Here is a 21,459-nt window from a genome sequence, read left to right on the forward strand (position 1 = left end):
TACATTAGCCTACATTACAGGCATTTGGCAGACGCTCTTATCCAGAGCGAGGTACAACAAAGTGTATAACCATAACCAGGAATAAGTGTGCCGAAAACCCTAGAGAGAAATACCGTTCCAAGTGCAGGGAACAACCGCATAGTTCAACTTGGACCCAGTAGGTTAAACTGATTAACGCTAACACAAACAAGAACAGCAACAACGCAGTCTATGAGAACATTCAAGCAATAGTTAAGACGAGTTAAGACTAAGTCACCTACGGAACAACTACCTAGTTACAACCCTAAGCTTACAGTCAATTTAGAGATTAAATTGAGAATACGATTTCTCAGCACAATGACGGATTTAAAGACTAAACAAACTCACCCGATATTGTCTTCAAATGGACCGTATTATTTATTTAGACATTGGCAGACTACAGCGTAAAATGCGTCTTTTGTTTATATTCAATATTAGTAATTGCAGCGAGAAACTGCAGCTGTAGGTCGTTATGTTATGGTAGCAACAGAACGAAGCGGACTATATATGTATTAGGCTACCGTCATTGTTTCATTATACCAGCGTGTTTTCGCGCGTTTGCACAGAAACTCATAACCTATAAATAAAATGGTTTAGCTATTTCTCAGCATAATGACAGATTTAAAGACTTAACGAACTCACCCGATACGGTCTTCAAATGGATCCATGCCAAAGAAAAGTAATTATTCATCCTCTCAAAGCTTTACCGTAGCGTATCATTTATTTAGACATTGGCAGAGTACAGCATAAATTGCGTTTTTTGTGAATATTCAATGTTAGAAATTGCAGCGAGAACTGCAGCTGTAGACACAAGATAGTCTGTTATGTTATGGTAGCAACGGAACGAAGCGGACTATATATGTATTACCGTCATTGTTTTATTATACCAGCGTGTTTTCGCGCGTGTGCACAGAAACTCAGAACCAAATCAATAAAATGGTTTAACTATTTCTCACCCGATACTGTCTTCAAATGGATCCATGCCTAAGAAAAGTAATTATTCATCCTCTCAGAAAGCTTTTACTAAAAAACTTTTGGTAGCCTATCCTAGCATGCACTCTGGGTGGCACTGTCAGACCGTCCCCTCACTGATAAAAACTAGACCCTACGGTGTCGGATTACTTGCGTCGCCATGGTTGTCGCTTGCCGTAAAGAAGTTTACTCGATGTCGTAACCGTTTAGATTTGGAGCTCCAGCTTTTCCGCACCCCACCTAATGAAAAAGTCCAAATGGTGTGCAAACCATATGGCGGACATAGGTGCTCCCAATAGGAAAGTTGTAGAGCACATTCAGATGTATCAGTCGATGAAGATTTGTGTTGATCTGACTTATGGTGTGGGAGTTATGACCTATTAAACTATGACCCTTTGTTATAGCGCCACCATCTGGCCGACATAGGTGTTTTTTAGTGCCTAGGTAGTGGGGTGCCATAGGAACCCACCTACCAAATTTGGTTCGTCTACAATTTATGGCTGCTGAGCCTCAAACATTTTAGCGGAGAAAACTTCCATGCCCCAACTAAAAAGTCTAAATGGCGGGCAAACAATATGGCGGACATAGGTGGGGCCAATGGCAAAGTTGTAGAGCACGTTCAGATGCATAGGTCAATGAAGTTTTGTGTTGATCTAACTTATGGTGTGGGAGTTATGGGCTTTTACGCGTTACCCTTTGTTATAGCGCCACCATCTGGCTGACATACGTGATTTTTAGTGCCTGAGTAGTGGGGGGCGATAGGAACCGCCCTGCCAAATTTGGTTGCTCCAGGACTCATGGTTGCTGAGCCTCAGACACTTTTAGCGGAAAAAAATAATAAGAATAATAATCCTAACAGATACAATAGGGTTCCAACCAGCTTCGCTGCTTGGACCCCTAATTAAAGCCGCAAGCGGCGTTGGGAGGGGTCCGAGCATTGGCACCATCGTGCCCCCTATGGAGCGATTTTAAAATGGCTTTGTACTCATGATCATATGCCTTCACCCAACATATCTACTGAATATCACGATGATCGTATAAAATATTGATGACTTATGACTAATTTTGTGCTAAGAGACGCTGTCGGATGACTTAGTTACATCGCCATGGATATGTCCTGGCCGCTTGCCGTAAAGGCCTTTACTATGTCGTAACACTTAGATGGAATGTCGTAACACTTAGATGGTCCGGCGTGCATGCACAGCTGCAGTGTTTCTGCGCCGCAACTAAAAAAGGCGTCACACTAGTGTTGTCACGATACCAAAATTTTGACTTTGATACTGATACCAGGTTTAGTATTACGATACTCAATACTGAAATGATATTTGAAACTTAAACGATGCTAATTAGATACTCGGTACCTAACGATACTGAAATTATCTTAATAGATCAGAAACGTAATGTCCACAAGGGTTGACCTCATTTTCAAATTCATGGTTTATTAACAACCTGGTTCATTAACAACCTGTAAGTTGAAGTCTCTTCAACATATTAATATGCATAGGCCTATAGTGTTACAACACTGAACAATAGAAAAATATGTTAAATATATTTCAAAAATTAAACAGTTGTAAAGTCAATAATTTTTAAAACAGGTCTTTCACCTTTAAATAGATTTAAAAACAGCATATTTTAAGAACAATACAGCATCTATCTATAATAAAATATTTCCAAATTGGAACACCTATTGCTACTGAAGTGAACTGAGTCAAAGCTTGCGCTGTATCCAGGAAGTGAATGCACAAGCGCAGGTCACCTCACTTGGCAACCTTAGTTGCTACTGCCATCTAGCGAAGATTCTGACAAACTACACTTTTCATCCTCTAAATCAGTAATGCGGGAGACACATTTCCCTGGCTTTTACATTTGACGCAGAACTACCGTCGGAAAATTCAAATACGAAACCGTTTTTTTTTTTGTTTTTTTTTAATTACCTAAAAAGTGCTGAAGTTTTGGTATACCGTGCAACACTACGTCAGACACATATACCAATCCATTGCTCAGTTTAGCAGAGAATGCACATTTCAGAGCGCCTCAGAGACAGATAGAATAATAACACATAAATACACATTTCAAATAATAAATACGACATTGAGAAAAAACGACACAATAAACGAAACAAAAGACGAGTTATCAAGTCGCGACCTACGCGCAGAGCAGCCGACCGTTTTATTTATTTATTGACAGATGAGAAGCAACAGGAATCACAAACGGATTGTCCAAGACAATATATGACCACTCAGTCGCAATAGGGACATCTCTACGCGTGAAACCAGTGGTAAGATTGTATAATTATTCAAAGTTTAGTCCCAGATATTGAATGTAGAATGACATGGCATAATTTTAAAAAAAAACTTTGTCTCGTTTATTTCGTTATTCAGTGAGCAGCGTTTTCACTGCTGTATTGGCATATTTCAGGGCTAACGCCGGGTTTATCTTGTTGCTACAGAATATTACATTAGCCTACATTACAGGCATTTGGCAGACGCTCTTATCCAGAGCGACGTACAACAAAGTGTGTAACCATAACCAGGAATAAGCGTGCCGAAAACCATAGAGAGAAATACCGTTCCAAGTGCAGGGAACAACCGCATAGTTCAACTTGGACCCTGTAGTTTAAACTGATTAACGCTAACACAAACAAGAACAGCAACAACGCAGTCTATGAGAACATTCAAGCAATAGTTAAGACGAGTTAAGACTAAGTCACCTACGGAACAACTACCTAGTTACAACACTAAGCTTACAGTCAATTTAAAAATTAAATTGAGAATACGATTTCTCTCAGCATAATGACGGATTTAAAGACTAAACGAACTCACCCGATATTGTCTTCAAATGGACCGTATTATTTATTTAGACATTGGAAGACTACAGCATAAATTGCGTCTTTTGTTTATATTCAATATGAGTAATTGCAGCGAGAAACTGCAGCTGTAGTTCGTTATGTTATGGTAGCAACGGAACGAAGCGGACTATATATGTATTGGACTACCGTCATTGTTTCATTATACCAGCGTGTTTTCGCGCGTTTACACAGAAACTCAGAACCTATCAATAAAATGGTTTAGCTATTTCTCAGCATAATGACTGATTTAAAAATTAAACGAACTCACCCGGCACTGTCTTCCAATGCTTCCCGTCTGACCGTCCCCTCACTGATATAAACTAGACCCTACGGCAATAGTTAAGAAGAGTTAAGTCACCTACGAAACAACTACCTAGTTACAACCCTGACCTTACAGTCGATTTAGAGATTAAATTGAGGATATGATTTACAGCATAAATTGCGTATTTTGTTTATATTCAATATTATTAAATGCAGCGAGAAACTGCAGCTGTATGTCGTTATGTTATGGTAGCAACGGAACGAAGCGGACTATATATGTATTACCGTCATTGTTTTATTATACCAGCATGTTTTCGCGCGTTTGCACAGAAACTCAAAACATACCAATAAAATTGTTTAGCTTTTTCTCACCATAATGACAGATTTAAAGACTTAACGAACTCACCCGATACTGTCTTCAAATGGATCCATGCCAAAGAAAAGTAATTATTCATCCTCTCAGAAAGCTTTTACTAAGAAACTTTGGGTAGCCGATCTTAGCAGGCACGCTAGGTGGCAGTGTCAGACCGTGCTTTCACTGATAAAAACTAGCGTCGCCATGGTTGTCGCTTGCCGTAAAGAAGTTTACTCGATGTCGTAATCGTTTGGATTTGGAGCTCCAGCTTTTCCGCACCCCACCTAATGAAAAAGTCCAAATGGTGTGCAAACCATATGGCGGACATAGGTGCTCCCAATAGGAAAGTTGTAGAGCACATTCAGATGCATCAGTCGATGAAGTTTTGTGTTGATCTGACTTACGGTGTGGGAGTTATGGCCTTTTAAACTATGATCCTTTGTTATAGCGCCACCATCTGGCCGACATAGGTGATTTTTAGTGCCTGGTTAGTGGGGTGCCATAGGAACCCACCTACCAAATTTGGTTGGTCTACAACTTATGGTTGCTGAGCCTCAGACATTTTTGCGGAGAAAACTGCCACGCCTCAACTAAAAAGTCTAAATGGCAGGCAAACAATATGGCGGACAAAAGTGGGGCCAATGGCAAAGTTGTAGAGCACGTTCAGATGCATATGTCGATGAAGTTTTGTGTTGATCTGACTTATGGTGTGGGAGTTATGGCCTTTTACGCAAAACCCTTTGTTATAGCGCCACCATCTGGCCGACGTACGTGGTTTTTTGTGCCTGAGTAGTGGGGGGCCATAGGAACCCACCTGCCAAATTTGGTTGCTCCAGGACTTATGGTTGCTGAGCCTCAGACACTTTTAGCGGAAAAAAATAAGAATAATAATCCTAACAGATACAATAGGGTTCCACCAGCTTTGCTGCTTGGACCCCTAATAATAATAATCCTAACAGATACAATAGGGTTCCACCAGCTTCGCTGCTTGGACCCCTAATAATCCTAACAGATACAATAGGGTTCCACCAGCTTCGCTGCTTGGACCCCTAATAATAATAATCCTAACAGATACAATAGGGTTCCACCAGCTTCGCTGCTTGGACCCCTAATAATCCTAAGAGATACAATAGGGTTCCACCAGCTTCGCTGCTTGGACCCCTAATAATAATAATCCTAACAAATACAATAGGGTTCCACCAGCTTCACTGCTTGGACCCCTAACAATCCTAACAGATACAATAGGGTTCCACCAGCTTCGCTGCTTGGACCCCTAATAATAATAATCCTAACAGATACAATAGGGTTCCACCAGCTTCGCTGCTTGGACCCCTAAATATACAACCTTGCCATTGGTTTTACGCGTAAAGATGTCCCTTTTGAGACTGAGTGGTCATATATTGTTTTGGACAATCCGTTTGTGAAATATATACGCGCATTTGTGATGCCTATAGCTGTGCGTAATACCACACGCGTTGTTTACGGCGTTGTCGCCCTTTTGAGTAGTCCGGCTTGATTGAAAATTCATTTATTCAGTAGGTGAAAGTATAAGCTTTCTAACGATGTATAACATGTCTAATTCTGCTTTTGGAATAGCGTTTTATAGGTCAGCGTAACAGAAAATATTCTTAGCATCGCATTCACTTACGCATTCACTTTGTGGTAGCAGACTTAGCCTAAAAGACGCTCACCTAACAAAATGTTGTCAATGGTTTTTCGTAATTTCTTGGAAAATACTATTATTATTGAGGACTTCTGGGCATAGCTAAGCTATATGTTTGCTGACAGACCTATCTGACATCGTTTTCTGGTGCAAAACAGAAGCAGATAGAACTGTCATTGATTTACTGTCTACTGAACACAGATAAAATTATAATTGCAATGTAAGTATTTCTGCTCAAAATATTTCAGTTATATACGTTATTTTTGAAATTGAGTGCCTTTAAATAGGTTAGTGGTATTACATAATGTTGATATTTCACACTGTAATGTAAGCATTAGTAAGTAGTGAAAGATTTTCAAGAAAAGAGCTAGCCTAAGTCCAGAACATGTGGACATGTTGACATTCTTACATTAAAACACACGTCTAACAGACGTTTTATTCCAATATATGAGTTGGACATTGAGCTGGACACCATTGTCTTTTACACTCTAAACAATATGCAGACCTAACTTGTTTTTACTTTGATAAGGGGTTTAATAGAAACTTGGATTTATTTTGGAGTTGCATTACTGAATTAAATAATAAGCCCTCTTCTTTAATCATGTTGGAGTTGCCAGTTTAAACCTACATTTTAGCACTTTAATATTTCAACCTTTGTTTACATTTTGTTTTGTGCTGCATTATACAATGGCATATAGGCTACAGTTCGTTGTTGTCAAAATAAAATGAACTAGAAATGGTCAAATAGATTTTTTTGGAGGAAAATTAATTGTTTTGATTAATCAACTAATCGGTAAAATAGTCGATAGATTAACCGATAGAAAAATAGTTGTTAGTGGCAGCCCTAGGTATTGGTCACTCTGACAAATGAGTCATTGGTATGCACCTTGTTTACCTCCCCTGACTGAAGGCATGCACATCATCATGTACGCCGGAACATGGTGAAGCAATAGCTAGCTATTAAACTTGTTATTGTGGACAATTAAGTACCAAGTGATGGATTGCTGGTTAAGTTAAAGTTAACTATTTACAGGGTTCATACACTTTTTCACCAATGATTTTCAATGACTTTTCCATGACTTCTCCACAACCTTTAACTGAATTTCCATGACCAAAACAAATGACTTTATCTCAGCGGGATCATTTAAAATTATTTATTGTAACACTAAGTAAAATTAGGTCTGCATCTGAAACATATGGTGCCTCTCTAAAACAAATAAACACCAGACAGACACACTTAGATACATTCTTTCATATTTTAATTCGAATAGTTTAACATTTTGTCAATGTCTCAAACAGGGCTCGAAATTGCGACCATTTTGGTCGCATATGCCCCCAAAATTTAATCTGTGCGACTTCGAAATATAATTGGGAGCATTTGTGTGAGGCAAATAATTGTTCTGGTGCAACCTTTTTTTTTTTTTCTTTTTCCAGTCGAACGTCTCTTTCTCTGTACATTCGCTAGTTAGTACATTCAGTATGTGCCTTGTGAGCTGACGGTGACCCTTCTAACCAATCGTGAGCTTGACATTCTTACCTTTAATGCTGATTTTAAATTGCTTAATATTAGCCTTCAATCACTCCCTTTTGCAGCACTCCACTGTCACGCGACACAGAGAGCTAATGCGTTTACTTATGTTACCTGAAGACAAACGTTTATGTTCAATTTATTAGCGTTATCGAAAGCTGAAAAGTTGAAGCGAACGATTACGGCATTTTTTTTTAAACATTAACGTAGTGTTTTGTGTAGCGACCCGGTTGAAACAGCTAATTTCTCCGATGCAGTTTACTGGCGGTTGATTTAATTCGCGGTATTAATGTGACGAGAAGCGCTTTGTCGTTTGAATGCATAACACGCAATTCCTTTAAGAGTCGACACATTTTAGGCGTGACAGTTTAACTGTTACTTGTAAACCGTACTGTTATATCGTCATTTTTTATCAATAAAAAATCTATTGCATATATTGTTGGTGCTCCTTACATTTTGGTGGGTGCTCCTAACTTTTTGAAATTGGGAGCACCAGTGCTACCAAGTAAAAAAGTTAATTTCGAGCCCTGATATATTATTGAGGCTGCACTTCCCTGGCATATTGTTGGCACAGTAGGGCTAACTGCTACATTAGCAGAAGCGTGCCTGTTGGGCGTGCCTGTAAACAGACTGAGCCAGACCGAATTAACTTCTCACACCACCAAAATACCGCGAAGGTTACGTGCCAATTTACGTTTTATTACGATACATACCATTTTCATGATTGGATTAATTAGCAATTGTATTTGATGCAACTTTAGCTATATTTCCATTACTTTTCAAAAAATATTATTTTCCATAACTTTTCCAGGGCCTGGAAATTGCATTTTAAATTTCAATGACTCTTCCAGGTTTTTCATGACCGTACGAACCATGTATTTAGCTCAGAGCGATTCCAGCGTTATGGATGTGACATTCACACAGAATATTGGAAACTAAGCTTCACATTGACATGGCATGGATTATATTTTGAAAACTGAAAATACATATTTTAATTATATTTATTGGGATAAACATAAGCCTACAATATGAAATGTTTTAAGTATTTAGATTTTGAGAGAAGTGGCAAAACATCCTTGCGTTATGGATGTGATGAAAATGGACAAGCTTTTCGGGCTGAATAAACACATCACAAAAACTCTGTGAATTTCTGTGCCAATGACTAATATGTTAAATATCATTTTGTGTTTGTAGTACCCAAAAAACACCTTTAAAAAGAATTGCATTCCCTGTTAAGGAAGGAAATAAGAAATAGTGCCGTTATAGATGTGACATTTTTCTGTTATGGATGTGACGTGTCTGAAATAGACTAAAGATGCATAGTCAAAATATCATCAAAGCACATTTTTTTTTAGTCTGAACCCTTTTGAAAATGTCAACAAAATGTCAAGGCTCTATAACACCCCAAAAAGTAGCAGATACCCTGTAGAGACATTTATGGTATGAGGCCACTTTTTAATTACAATACAGTATGTAAGGTCCAAGGAAGATATTGATTGATGTATTTATTTCAAATAAAAGTAGATTTTAACTTAATTTAAAAATATTCAATTAGAAGACAGAACAGCATCAACACAAATAAATTTTAGAACAATTGATTTCCCTTTTTTATCAACTATTTTACCACATTTTAGGTAATTAATATAATTATTATTATAATACAGATATAAATAAAGTGATAGAACTGACACTGTAGTAGCACTGTTGCATCCGTCCCACACTCACAGGACATAAGTGCAAGTCAAACCGCATTTCTTGGAACAAACGTTTTTTTATGGCCTTCATTCAGCCAGAACAGGCTCTGAGAAATGGTATCTCCCCCTGTTGTCAATGCATGGATAAAGAGGGTTCAGGACTTGCTCCAAATTGACCCACGCTTTTTCCTCTTTTGCTGGTAGGATGTATACCAGGCCCGAATCATTAGTCCTTCGCAGGAATTGAATCTCAATTTCCTCTTTCTCTTGTTCAGTGACCAATCCCACAAACCTTCTGTGGGATTTGTTTGTCATGAATTCAATCAGTAGGCAGTCCCCTGTCTTGATGGCAGGTGTGCAGCTCTGGGCCTGTTCAGAGGAAGGGACAAGTGTGTGCACCAGTGATGTTTCTGCTGTGGAGTAAATTTTGTGTTTCACTTCGCCCCATGAAATTATCTCGATGTGATGGACTCCCTGGGTTCCATGAAGGGGTGGGACATCTTCCCACTTGGCTTCCAGCTGTTGCTCTTCAATGAAGCTCTGAATCTTCTCTGGTTTCACTTTGATGACATTAATGTTTGGGCATCTCAGTGTAGCGATCTTTGCAAAATCTGCAGCATTGTTGACTATTGCTGCCTGTCGGCTGACCACAGCTGGGCTGACAGCTCGCTTAACTGTGCCCCCAACACCATCCACTGCCCCCTTTCCGTGGCTGGTGGCAAAAAAGTGCCACTCAATGAGGAGGTCAGGAAACATCTCATGGAATGTAATCGACAAAAATGCCCACATGTAGTTGTTCTTGAACTGTGATGCAGCCCCATCGCTAGAAATGTGCAGTTGCTTCATATTTGTGTGTTTTTCTTTTATGTCGTGTACAACCTTTCCCAAAAATGTTGCCACAGCCCTTTTGTCATGGTCCAGGCTGTCACTCACTACAACATAAGACAGTGTCCGACCATGCAACTGATGTGAAGATGGTGATGTGCTTTTGATGCCAGTGGCCAGACTGGATCTCGTCCAGGTACGCTGCAGTGTAGTTCTCTGCGAAGTCCACCTGCAGGACCACAGATTCTCCATCAGCTTGAGCCTTCTTCTCTTCAAATGATGCACTTTGTTTTCTCTCGATGAAGCAGTGTCTCAAGAATTGTGGTGCAGTCGTTGCCAGAAGATTGAGCACATCCCCCAGTACCTCACTCTTCTGGACCTTAACCTGTACTCCCCCTATTGCCTCCCAGGTGTACCGGGTGGTCTTCAATTGTTTTTCCTCATCTGGAATGTGGCTAAGAATGTGCATGTGAAACAAAAGTGCATCCCTGCACTCCACACAGGCATTTAGCATGCACTGTGGGTCATCTTTGCTGCAGACTAAGGAGTTAACAAATTCTGTCAAGCTCTTGAACACTTTCCTTGGAACACAGCGGCGTACACATTCCAGGAGCAGGTTCATGTTTTCATGATGACGGCACAGGCAGACATTTTGCGGCATCTCGGAACACCGAAAGACATGAGGCGGACGCAGCTCTGCGAACTTCGATTTGCCAATCACCATTGTAGGATTATCCTCCTTGAAACAGCGGTAGGCCTCCAAAACAGACATTGTTCAATGACGTTTCTGGATCCTTTTCTTTACTCCTGCCTCTCTGATCGTTACAGCATCCCTCATCCCCGGGGCCTGTCTTGATATGTCATCCCTGACATAAAACTCCTTCACTCTCTGTTTGGTCGAACTTGGGAGTTCAGTGTTTTTGGTGGGTTTTTTTGTTATCAGCAAGCACACTGATACCGCAAGTTTTTCTATCACAGCCTTTTTTTTGGTAGGGCTCTTTGGCAGAGCATTTAGTGTATGTCTCATTGCCTTCCCAAATGACTGTCTTGATTTAAATGCTGACACAGACGGACTTTGAGGACTCTTTTTTTGGTGTAGATGCCTTTTTCTTTGCCTGTCCCTTGCCAAAGCCCGAACCCTCTCAGCCTCCTCCTTTGTTTGTGTTTGCTTCTTAAGTAATCTCTCTGCTCTCTTCCTTTCCCTTTCTTTTTCTTTGAAAACATCATCATTTTCCTTTTGGCGTTCAGCAGCTGTTTTAGCCATTGCTGAAATGAAATAAAAACTTTTATTATTATTATTATTATTATCATTAACTGCTCTCATTATTTTTATTAATGGTTACTTTTATGTTTTCTTTTCATACTTTAAGTACAGTTTTACTGAATTACTGCCTACCTGTTTAATGTCTTTTTCTTTAGGCTGGGCCTACAAGCCCAGTTTGGGTCATAGCCATCAAGATTGACAGAAATTATTTTAAAATGTGGTTCATTTTCGTTATTAAACCGCATTTTAAAATAATTTCTGTAAATACTGTAAAGTGAAGTGAAATCAATTTATTTCTCTTTTTTCTAGCTCACTGAAGGTAACTTATATCCATTAATGTTTAAGTTTTATGTTGTTAGCTAGCATCGTCACCTATATTATTTTTACTCTATTGCGCTATCCACTTTGCTACTGTAACACTGCGAATTTCCCGCTGCGGGATGAATAAAGGATTATCTTATCTATCTTATCTTATAGGCTATATAATAGGCTATACCTGCCATTGCAAGTAATGCTAAGGTGAAACCATTCACTTTCACATGTATTTATATTATAATTCTTATTTTATTAAAACATACCGTTTTTGTTGTGGGCTCGTGACAGGTCAAGTCGTTAATCACCTCAGGTTTGACAGCTCCCTTCAACAATTGCACGAGAGGCGAGAGAAGCGAGACCAATGTATTGCCGCGGGAGACATAAGCCCTGCCCCTCAAAAAGTTAAGCCAGGAAGTAAACAGGCACCAGGCGGTACAAGCTTATAAACATACAGTGACAGCTAGAAGCAGCGGAATGTCCAGTGTAGTTAGAACTGCATCAGCAACTTTCACGGCCACTTTTCTCATGTTAGGAGGCTCGGTATCCTCCCCTAATTGGGTTAACTAGCTAGCTAGCCAGCACAGGTTTAGATTTACTATATCAATTGGTTTTTGTAGAAGAAATCGCTTTTACATAGCAATGAAATGAGGAGCCAACCACCAAGTCGTGATGCTTCAGACAGTGGAGACTGGAGAATAAATTGTCCAAGTTATGTAACATCCGTAACAGTCACGTCCGTAGCGCTTAAACAGAATACAGAAAATACGATCAAAGAGACCAATTATAGATAATGTATCACCTTAATAAAAGTTAGCTTTGCATAGGAAGTTTTAGTATGATATTATTTAAAATGCCTGATTTACAGAAATGTTTCCCTCTAGAACATTATGGATGTGACACTGGTGTCTGAAACAGCACATCATCTTTAAATGGTTCGAGAATTATGTTAAACGCAGAACACATAAATTCGTTCCCCAGTGTTTTAATAACCCCAAAACCTAGTAACTAACACTGGAGTACAGGTCAGAGTGGGAAAAAAAGTTCTGTAAGCTTTGTCTTAAAAGCACTAACTGTGGTTTATTGAAATGTCTTATTTTTGTGACTTGTCTGCCTATATTGTAATGGTAATGCAATGTCATACAAACTATGGTCATATTAAGTTTCCATTCCAAAATATACACCTTAAGGTTACATTTTAAACAAGTTTGATGTGTAGACAAGTAACTTTATTTTTTCATGCATTGGTTGACATTTCTATGGAACTGCCCCTCAGTCATATATCCAGCAGTTCACAATGTCTAGTCAAGCAAATACTGAAGTAGTTGCTGTAAACAGCTAGCTCTAGCCTATCATACCTTTATCTTCATTATTAGGTAGGTAGCTAGATAGCTAGCTAGCTAGCTTAGCTAATGTTTTTGAACCTGGCCTTGACCCTCACCTCTCAGGGTTTGAGTCAGCACAGAGATTAGAGACTGTGCTGCTGTGACAACATCAGCATACTCTCTCTGGTGAACACAAAATTATCATTAGTTTGCGAAAAACGTTAGGGAGTTATACCACAAAGTATACAGAACCCTAACGCTAAATCACACTAAAGGCTGTTTTATACTTCTGCGTAGTACACATAAAAATGGGTCTGCATAGGGGTTGTGCGGAATGTGCGGCATGTGCGACGGTTGCAGACCACGGCCGCGTACCTCCTCAAGAAATTAAAAGCGCGTGGTTAGCAACCAGTGCCCGCATACGCCATAAAGAAGATGATTGGTTGACTGCTGACATGAGGTCACTGACATACGGTTCTGGCTAACAGGTTATAACAGTTGATTCACAAAACCAATAGGAAACATTAAACGGCTAAAATCGTTTTTGTCAGTTGAATGTCTTTGTTGCAACAAGTTACTTCTAGCTGAGAATTTCTGTGGTCATTGGTGCAGTATTTAGTAGGTTTGGAAATATGAATGAAGGTATTTTCTTTTGAACTATAAACGGTCAGTAAAGCCACGTTTCCACCGCAGGAACTTTACCCCGGAACTAGGAACCTTTTGAGGAACTCAGTGCGTTCCGACCGCAGGAACTAGGGTCTAAATTTAGTTCCGGGGGCTTTCCTGCTCGGGGGGTAGTACTTTCCAAAAGTACCGGAACCTTTGGGGTGGGGCGCAAGCGCTGAAAATTTCTGATTGGTCAACTACTTGCAGTGTTTTATTTCAACCGCCATATTTAAAAATCTACAGCCGCAAACCGATTTATTTTCATAATAACTTGAAATCAAACTTGTATGTTATGCGGCGCAGTAGCCTACTTTTGGTTATAGCCTGCCAACGTCTTGGAATTATAATGTGTGCTCTTCTGTTCTTTTCTTGCTTTAGTATTCGTTTTATAAAATGCTAAGCATTCGTGCTGGGACAGCATATTACGTACCAAAACATTCAAACGGATTAATTCGGTTGCTGAATATTTTCTTCCGGATTTTCTTTGTTAGCCCGTTGTAATTGACTCAAAACGTTTAATACAGTTATGTGAGGTATGCGGTAGTTCTGCGTAATTCACATTGGTGATACAGTAAAATCAAACTGGAAATCACCTTCCGCACTTTTTGTCAGGGTAAAATAACAGGTTAATTCAAGTAATCGTCCCTTTAGCTTTTTCAGACTGCCATAATTTTACTCTGCCATTCTTCAATTCCACAAAAAGACCAGGAAGACTATGGACTAATTTATGGTGCATGGTTCGCATCTGGAGGGCACACTTCGCTGCTCGGCTAGCAGTAACTTTGAAGGAAAGCGAACGGTGGCTGTACCACTGCTAATTTAAATTTTCACGCAAGTCCGAGTTTTCGTTCTATTCTTGTCATTTTGCAATTAGCCTATATGGAATTGACGATGAGAAAGTAATCAAACAGCAAATTGTTTACAACGTGTGCATGTTTTCTGCTGTTGTTGCCAGTTATATTGGAAATGTGAATACATTCTGTCGCCTCGGATGTCAAGACATGAAAGTGAATGTTCGCATAAAAACATAATGAATGTGTTTGAGAGGATATATAAAACAGTTACAATCTGACTATTGGCCTGTTATATCCTATTTGTTGCATAACAACGGTCCAAGTTCAACTACCAATGACAGTTTTGCTTGACAACGGTAAAATGCCCAAACGGCTGCAGAAGAATATTTCAATTCCAGGTGATTAAATCGATAAAAATAAATACAAAAGTAACCATATATAGTCATTGTTGGTAACCCGTTGTATATAGCTAAGTGGAATAAACCCCTCCGGGGTGTCCCGGTTATTAGAAAATAATGTAGGCTACTTCGGTGGTAGTATGGGGTTACAGAAGAAATCATAGGACAGATGAACCGACGACAACGTCGCTTTTTCATACGTCAGTGGGCTAATTTGCCTAATCTTCGCGGGACTTTAGACCGCGGCGGAAACGCAGACAACAATGGGCTGAAGGAACCTTTTAGTTCCTTGAAAAGTAGTTCCGGGTACTTTTGGTGGAAACGCGGCTTAACAAAATATAATTACGTGGCCTGCACAACCTGTGCAACATGCCGCACAATTATAAATGATCTGCCCGTTTGCGAGTGCTGCACACAACGCAAACTATGCAGACTACGCAGAAGTATAAAACAGCCTTAACAGCCATAGCTAATGTTAGCTAAGCTAGCTAGCTACCTACCTACCTACCTAATAATTAATATAAAGCTATGATACGCTAGAGCTAGCTGTTTACAGCAACTCCTTCGGTATTCGCTTGACTAGACATTGTGAACAGCTGGATATATGAGCTAAATAGTTAACTTCAGTAACTTAACCAGCAATCCATCACTTGGTACTTCATTATCCACAATAACAAGTTTAATAGCTAGCTAAATACTTGAGAAGGATGTCGTTGCTCCACCATGTTCCGGCATAAATGATGATGTGCATGCCTTCAGTCAGGGGCGGTAAACACGGTGCATACCAATGACGCATTTGTCCGAGTGACCAATAAAGTCGCCTCCTTCACCCCTCCTCCACATCAAAATCATGCAACCCCAAGCGCGAGAAAAACAGAATCGTACTCGTAAAAAATTAAATCGTAACCATGAGTGAGAAAAAACAATTGCAATTTTATTTTTTACATTTGGTAACATAACTTTTGGCTTAAAATATCTAGGGGTCCTGAAACATATCCAACAATGAATAAAATGCTTTTTGTCCATTATAAAGCATATACATGTGCCCCTTATGAAGGTTTAAGGTGAAACACTGATATCAGATTAAAAAAATTATGCAAAAACATTATCACACTGTGGTACAGTACCTAAATGTGTAATCATTAACTCCCATATGTTTTTCTGTAGGCTACTCTACAGTATGTGATGCTTTTCTTGTATGGGGATGGGACGACATTAAAACAATGTTCAACCATCCACCACATTTTTGCAATGTTCCAGCTGAGATCATATCCGATAGATACATAAACACAAACTACAAGAAAACCAACAAACACCTACGTTAGTGTGGAATATCCTCATTCTAAAATACCACTAACCTATTTAAAGACACTCAATTAAAAAATAACGTATATAACTGAAATATTTTCAGCAGTAACACTTACATTTGGACGATGAAATCTTATCTGTGTTCAGTAGACAGAGAAAGAATCAATACTCCTCATTCAAAAAGGAAACATCAAGTTAAGCTTTGAATATCAATACTGATAAAAATGTCTGCAATAAAGTGTTGTTCCTTAGTTTTATGTTACATGCTCTCTTTTGTAGATTGATGCCCTTCAATGCTTTCAACTAGTTTTCTTATTAAAAAATGAGTGACATCTCGCTCTAGGAACACACCCCAACAGTCTAATATGTAAGTCAGGGCTAAATAATCAATTTATTATGACAGTTGGAAGGAGCTGCACTGGTCCTTTCTCGCTTAGTGTACCGTTTTCTAATAAAGGTATAGTCATTTATCAGCAAGAAATGTCCCTTTATTGAACGCAATGCAAATGTGTCCTTCCCACACACAGCAATCCCTCACATGGTGTGAATTCACCCCTAACTCAACATTCATTTAAACAGAACTGCTAAGGACACCTTACCACAGTAATACTTGAACATTCTTAACAACTGAATTACTATCACAATTGAACATTTCCTGTGATCACTGTCTGAATCTGGTTGCCCCGCCTAGGATTCTGGGAAGGCGGGAGCACCTGACTCTTGAGCAGTGATAGGGGCAACATTATTTTCAATTTACATCACATTTTTTGTAACACATCCCCAACGCAACTTGGCAATCATTTATTTTTTTTAATTCACTTTAGTCTTGCCAAGCGAGGTGCATTGGAATTGTATGCATATCCTCACCATGAAAGTAACATTTTCCAAGTTTCTGAAAAGCAAATTCTGTTATAATTCTCTAATTTGGTTCATAAAACAGTACTCTCTCTCTCTAATGCATTAGTTCATGGAACCTTACAATTAAATGTTATCACGGTGTAGTATCTTCCTCCTTTGCACCTTTTTATGAATACGTGTATAGGCACTGTCATTAAATATAAAGGAATAGTTTTCCTCTATCAGAAATATCCAATTATTTCCCAAATTCAGTGACTGACATGTAGGTCAATTTATGATTATGTAAATTTCAAGATTACACATTAATTCAACAGCACATTCTATTTTATTAGCTGTTCTAAGCAGACACAAGAGGAAAAAAAGAGAACATTCTTTTGACATTCTTGCTTATTGACATTGACAAGAACAAAGAAGACTTATCACTGAACCAAGCAGAAACAAAAAGCTGTGAACATAAAGCTTTTGAATGTGGTTGCTTCTGTTACATAAAGGTAAATGTCTCAACTATTATAATAAAAATGGACTTTACCACATCCTTTTCTTTAATGGCAAGAAATGCATATAAGAATAGGCCTAAATAGAAACCACAAGTTTGTCTATAGTAACAATTACAATGCATGTGTTGTATTGTTTATATTTAAATGTAGAAATTGAACAAAGTTAGTGTCTAATGTCTCCACATATGCCGATTTGTTAAGTTATTGTGCTATGTGGACAAGGCGGTAATATTTTGTGGATGAATCAGGGACAGCTTGCATTACTACTGAGTCACTGTATCTCAAAAGCTTAGTGGACAAATAACAAATTCATGTCCCTAACGTGCAGTCTCAGGCTCCAATTTGTACTACATGACAGTGCCTACGAACTACACTTCCTGGGCTATGAAATGCTTTTCACCAAGCCCATGAAGAGTCAATGGGTGACGTCACAGTGACTCCATATTTTTCTACAGTCTAAATGTCCAATGGCAATAATTATTGATTCTAGTACTGGAGCATTTGTGACATCTAATCGGCAGGAAAAGGAAGAAAGAAAAAATGCTAAATAGCCTAAGTTTGGGGCTTTATTGTGTGGATGTGTGAAGTTGTTTGTGAATTCTGTCTGTTTATATGAGCCAAGCCATAACTTGGCAGAATGTCATACCTGCGGATGCAGCTGGAGCAGGAAAACAGTCTGTTGCAGATCTTGCAAAGCTGATAGTCTACACTTCAAGCTCATATTCATCATTTCATTTCAAATCCAAGGTGCCAAAACACAAAACACTGTCACTGTTCAAATACTTGCAGACAGTGGACACAGTAGGACAGTGCTATTATATGCCAAAAACTGGCGTCTATCAAAGTGTAGAACTACACTAGCAGGTGACGTAGATTTTATGTTAGCCACGATGACAGCCAGACCAGCCACGCTTAGGCACCAAAGCCTCTTTGAGTCAGGGAAAATCTATAAACTCTGCTCAGCTCAAGCAACAGCAACAAATTATTCACTTTCAATTTGATCCTTTCCTCAACTGCATCAAAATCAACGGACGGGTCATTTGAACTTTAAATGAAGTAAAGCCGTTCTTGTCTTTCTGTCCCTGTCTATCAGTACGATGAACGTCAACATGATGTCACACTTGGTTATCTTCTACCTTCCCATAATAAACGTCTTCCAGTACAAGGACACTGACACGACCGCAGCGAACCTGTGACATAGCAACAAACCATTAATATTGTTGTTTTCAGCACCATCTCTCATCTTTATACTAACATTGCTATACTAGATCACTAGGTTTAATTATTACGTATGGTACATATTAACATTTCGTCGCTAAGTCAGAAATCATTGTTGCAAGCCAGGTTTCTTGTTACAACGCATTCGCCTATCTAGCTACTCAAAAACGCAGAACGACGAAGAACGTTGTACCATCGTAAATAACGTTAGATGTGACCACAAGCCTTTTACAAAAGTAGCAAATTAACGTTCACTAATGCTAGTACATGTCCCTACTTCTGCTATGGTAGGCGATTTTCTATGTAGTTTGCTTATAGCAGACATATCTGCATAATGCTAAAGCGTATACGCGTTTGAACCGTGTAAGCCATCTGGACTGTGATAACCGAAGCATCCGAAAAATATGAATAGCAAGTAGCTATGGAGGCAGGCAACTGCCATAGGGAAGAACACTGCAGTAATGTTGGCCCGCTAGTATTTTACGCATGGGAAATCGTTAAAGAAAAATGACTTACCCCAATCCAGAAATTCCAACACATTTTTCTCTCTTCTGAGCGGCGAGTTGTTGCACTCGTCATAAAGGCATATTAGGACATCCAATAACGTTTCCACGCTAAAACACTGGCCGTTCGATTGAGCTGGCCCGTCCAAAATCAGTTTTTCAAGTTTCTTCAAACGAACCTCCCCAGACATTTTTCCTAATATAAAATGGTGATTTCCCAACGAGAAACTGAAGATGTATGAAAATGTAATTTATTACACAGACGAACTTCTGATATTAGAAACCCACGTGTAATATGTCACCCTTTTTAAACTTAGAATGTCACTGGCTACCTGGCGAGCTAGTGCTTAATTAGATCAATCATGATGACCTTCAAATCAATATAATAAGCACTGGAAATAGTAGAGGCATGTCGTATTACTTAATTTTATTCAACGTAGACTAATGTTTTCCGCTGAGGACTATAAATTATACAGATCCACAAATGCAGACCCTGCCCTGACCGGCTGTTTTGACGTAACCCGCTGGCTAGCTTAGCTGCTCGCGCACTGGAAACAAAAATTTCTTTCGTATTTAATTTCGCCTCTTCCAGAAACACACAGGAAATTTGTTCCAGTGACAAATAAGTTAAACTGAATTGTTAGAAATAAACCATCTACAATACAGAAACAAAAACTGCATCGACGGTACATCTACAATGCTAGTACAAAGCTCCAATGCCCCTCCTGTTTTCCGTCTGCGTTTGAGAGAAAAAAGGCTTCACTAGTTTTTCTAAATTCCATGCTCTTATTTTTCGTCCATTCCCGTGATCTCAGGTGAAAAAGAGATAGTTAACTAGTTCATCAAGGGTTTCTTCATTAGTGTAGGTGTCGCCTATGCCCCAATGCCCATGTAGGATCGTGCAGTGGTTCGGCAAAATAATTTCGTGATGTTGCTCATTTCGTTCATGAGTTACATTTCCAGCAACTTCAATCTCCAGTCCCAGCTTCGACACCTTCCAACAGCAGGGAAAAACTGAGACCAACATGGCGACCGTCACGGCAGCTCCTGCCTACTGCGGGGAATGCAGGGATACTGGAGGAATGGCAAAATGTTGTGAATGGGAACTGCGGACATCTATTGGGAACGGTGCAGCCAAGAATTCCCAGCTAAATGACATTCAGGATGTATTTAGCCTTATTATGTCACCAACACATCAAGTAAATAATAAAATAAAATAATCATTTTATGTTTTCAAATAGTATTTATGACAATTTTATAGGCCTGCATTTTTTAAATCTCAAACTGTGCATTTTCAGACAGACAATTTACAGTTCAGTCTATAGTCGATCAATTTATAAATCAGGAATCAAAGTTAAAAAAATAAAAAATTAAAATTGAAAAGTGCGGCCTAATGGGCAAAACGGAATCTTTTATTGTATCTTTTTTTTTGCGTCATGGTATTCTGTCTCCCAAAAGCCGCGTTTCCACCGCAGGAACTATACCCCGGAACTAGGAACCTTTTGAGGAACTCAGTGCGTTTCCACCGCAGGAACTAGGGTCTAAATTTAGTTCTGGGGGCTTTGTTTTACCCCCCAAAACGTTCCTGCTCGGGGGGTAGTACTTTCCGAAAGTACAGGAACCTTTTGGGTGGAGCTTGCAGCACTGAACATTTCTGATTGGTCAAGTACTCGCAGCATTTGTGTTGTATTTATTTTCCGCCATTACCCGCCATGTTTGAAAATATGCAGCGGCAAACCAATTTATTTTCATAATAACTTCAAATCAAACTTGTATGTTATGCGGCGCAGTAGCCTACTTTTGGTTATAGCCTGCCAACGTCTTGGAATTATAACGTGTGCTCTTCTGTTCTTTTCTTGCTTTAGTATTCGTTTTATAAAATGCTAAGCATTCGTGCTGGGACAGCATATTACGTACTAAAACATTCAAACGGATTAATTCGGTTGCTGAATATTTTCTTCCGGATTTTCTTTGTTAGCCCATTGTAATTGAATCAAAACGTTTGATACAGTTATGTGAGGTATGCGGTAGTTCTGCGTAATTCACATTGGTGATACAGTAAAAGCAAACTGGAAATCACCTTCCGCACTTTTTGTCAGGGTAAAATAACAGGTTAATTCTAGTAACCGTCCCTTTAGCTTTTTCAGACTCC

General features: G+C 39.2%; 1 protein-coding gene across 6 annotated transcripts in view; it reads right to left on the minus strand.

Annotated features, from left to right (window-relative positions):
* LOC118229832 (serine/threonine-protein kinase MRCK alpha-like) overlaps window positions 1–20,412 on the minus strand; it is a 375,259-nt gene extending 354,847 nt beyond the window's left edge. For 3 of the 6 annotated variants that reach the window (XM_035422276.1, XM_035422274.1, XM_035422271.1), the window contains exon 1: window positions 19,321–20,411. In XM_035422276.1, the coding sequence (XP_035278167.1) occupies window positions 19,321–19,498 (178 nt within the window). In that variant the 5' untranslated portion in view covers window positions 19,499–20,411. Of the gene's footprint in view, window positions 1–19,320 lie in introns of all 6 variants that reach the window. The other 3 variants (XM_035422277.1, XM_035422272.1, XM_035422273.1) reach the window with 2 other exon arrangements.
* Between the last annotated feature and the right edge of the window lie 1,047 nt (window positions 20,413–21,459).

Source organism: Anguilla anguilla, chromosome 6 (assembly GCF_013347855.1).
Source record: "Anguilla anguilla isolate fAngAng1 chromosome 6, fAngAng1.pri, whole genome shotgun sequence".
NCBI classification, from domain to species: domain Eukaryota; kingdom Metazoa; phylum Chordata; class Actinopteri; order Anguilliformes; family Anguillidae; genus Anguilla; species Anguilla anguilla.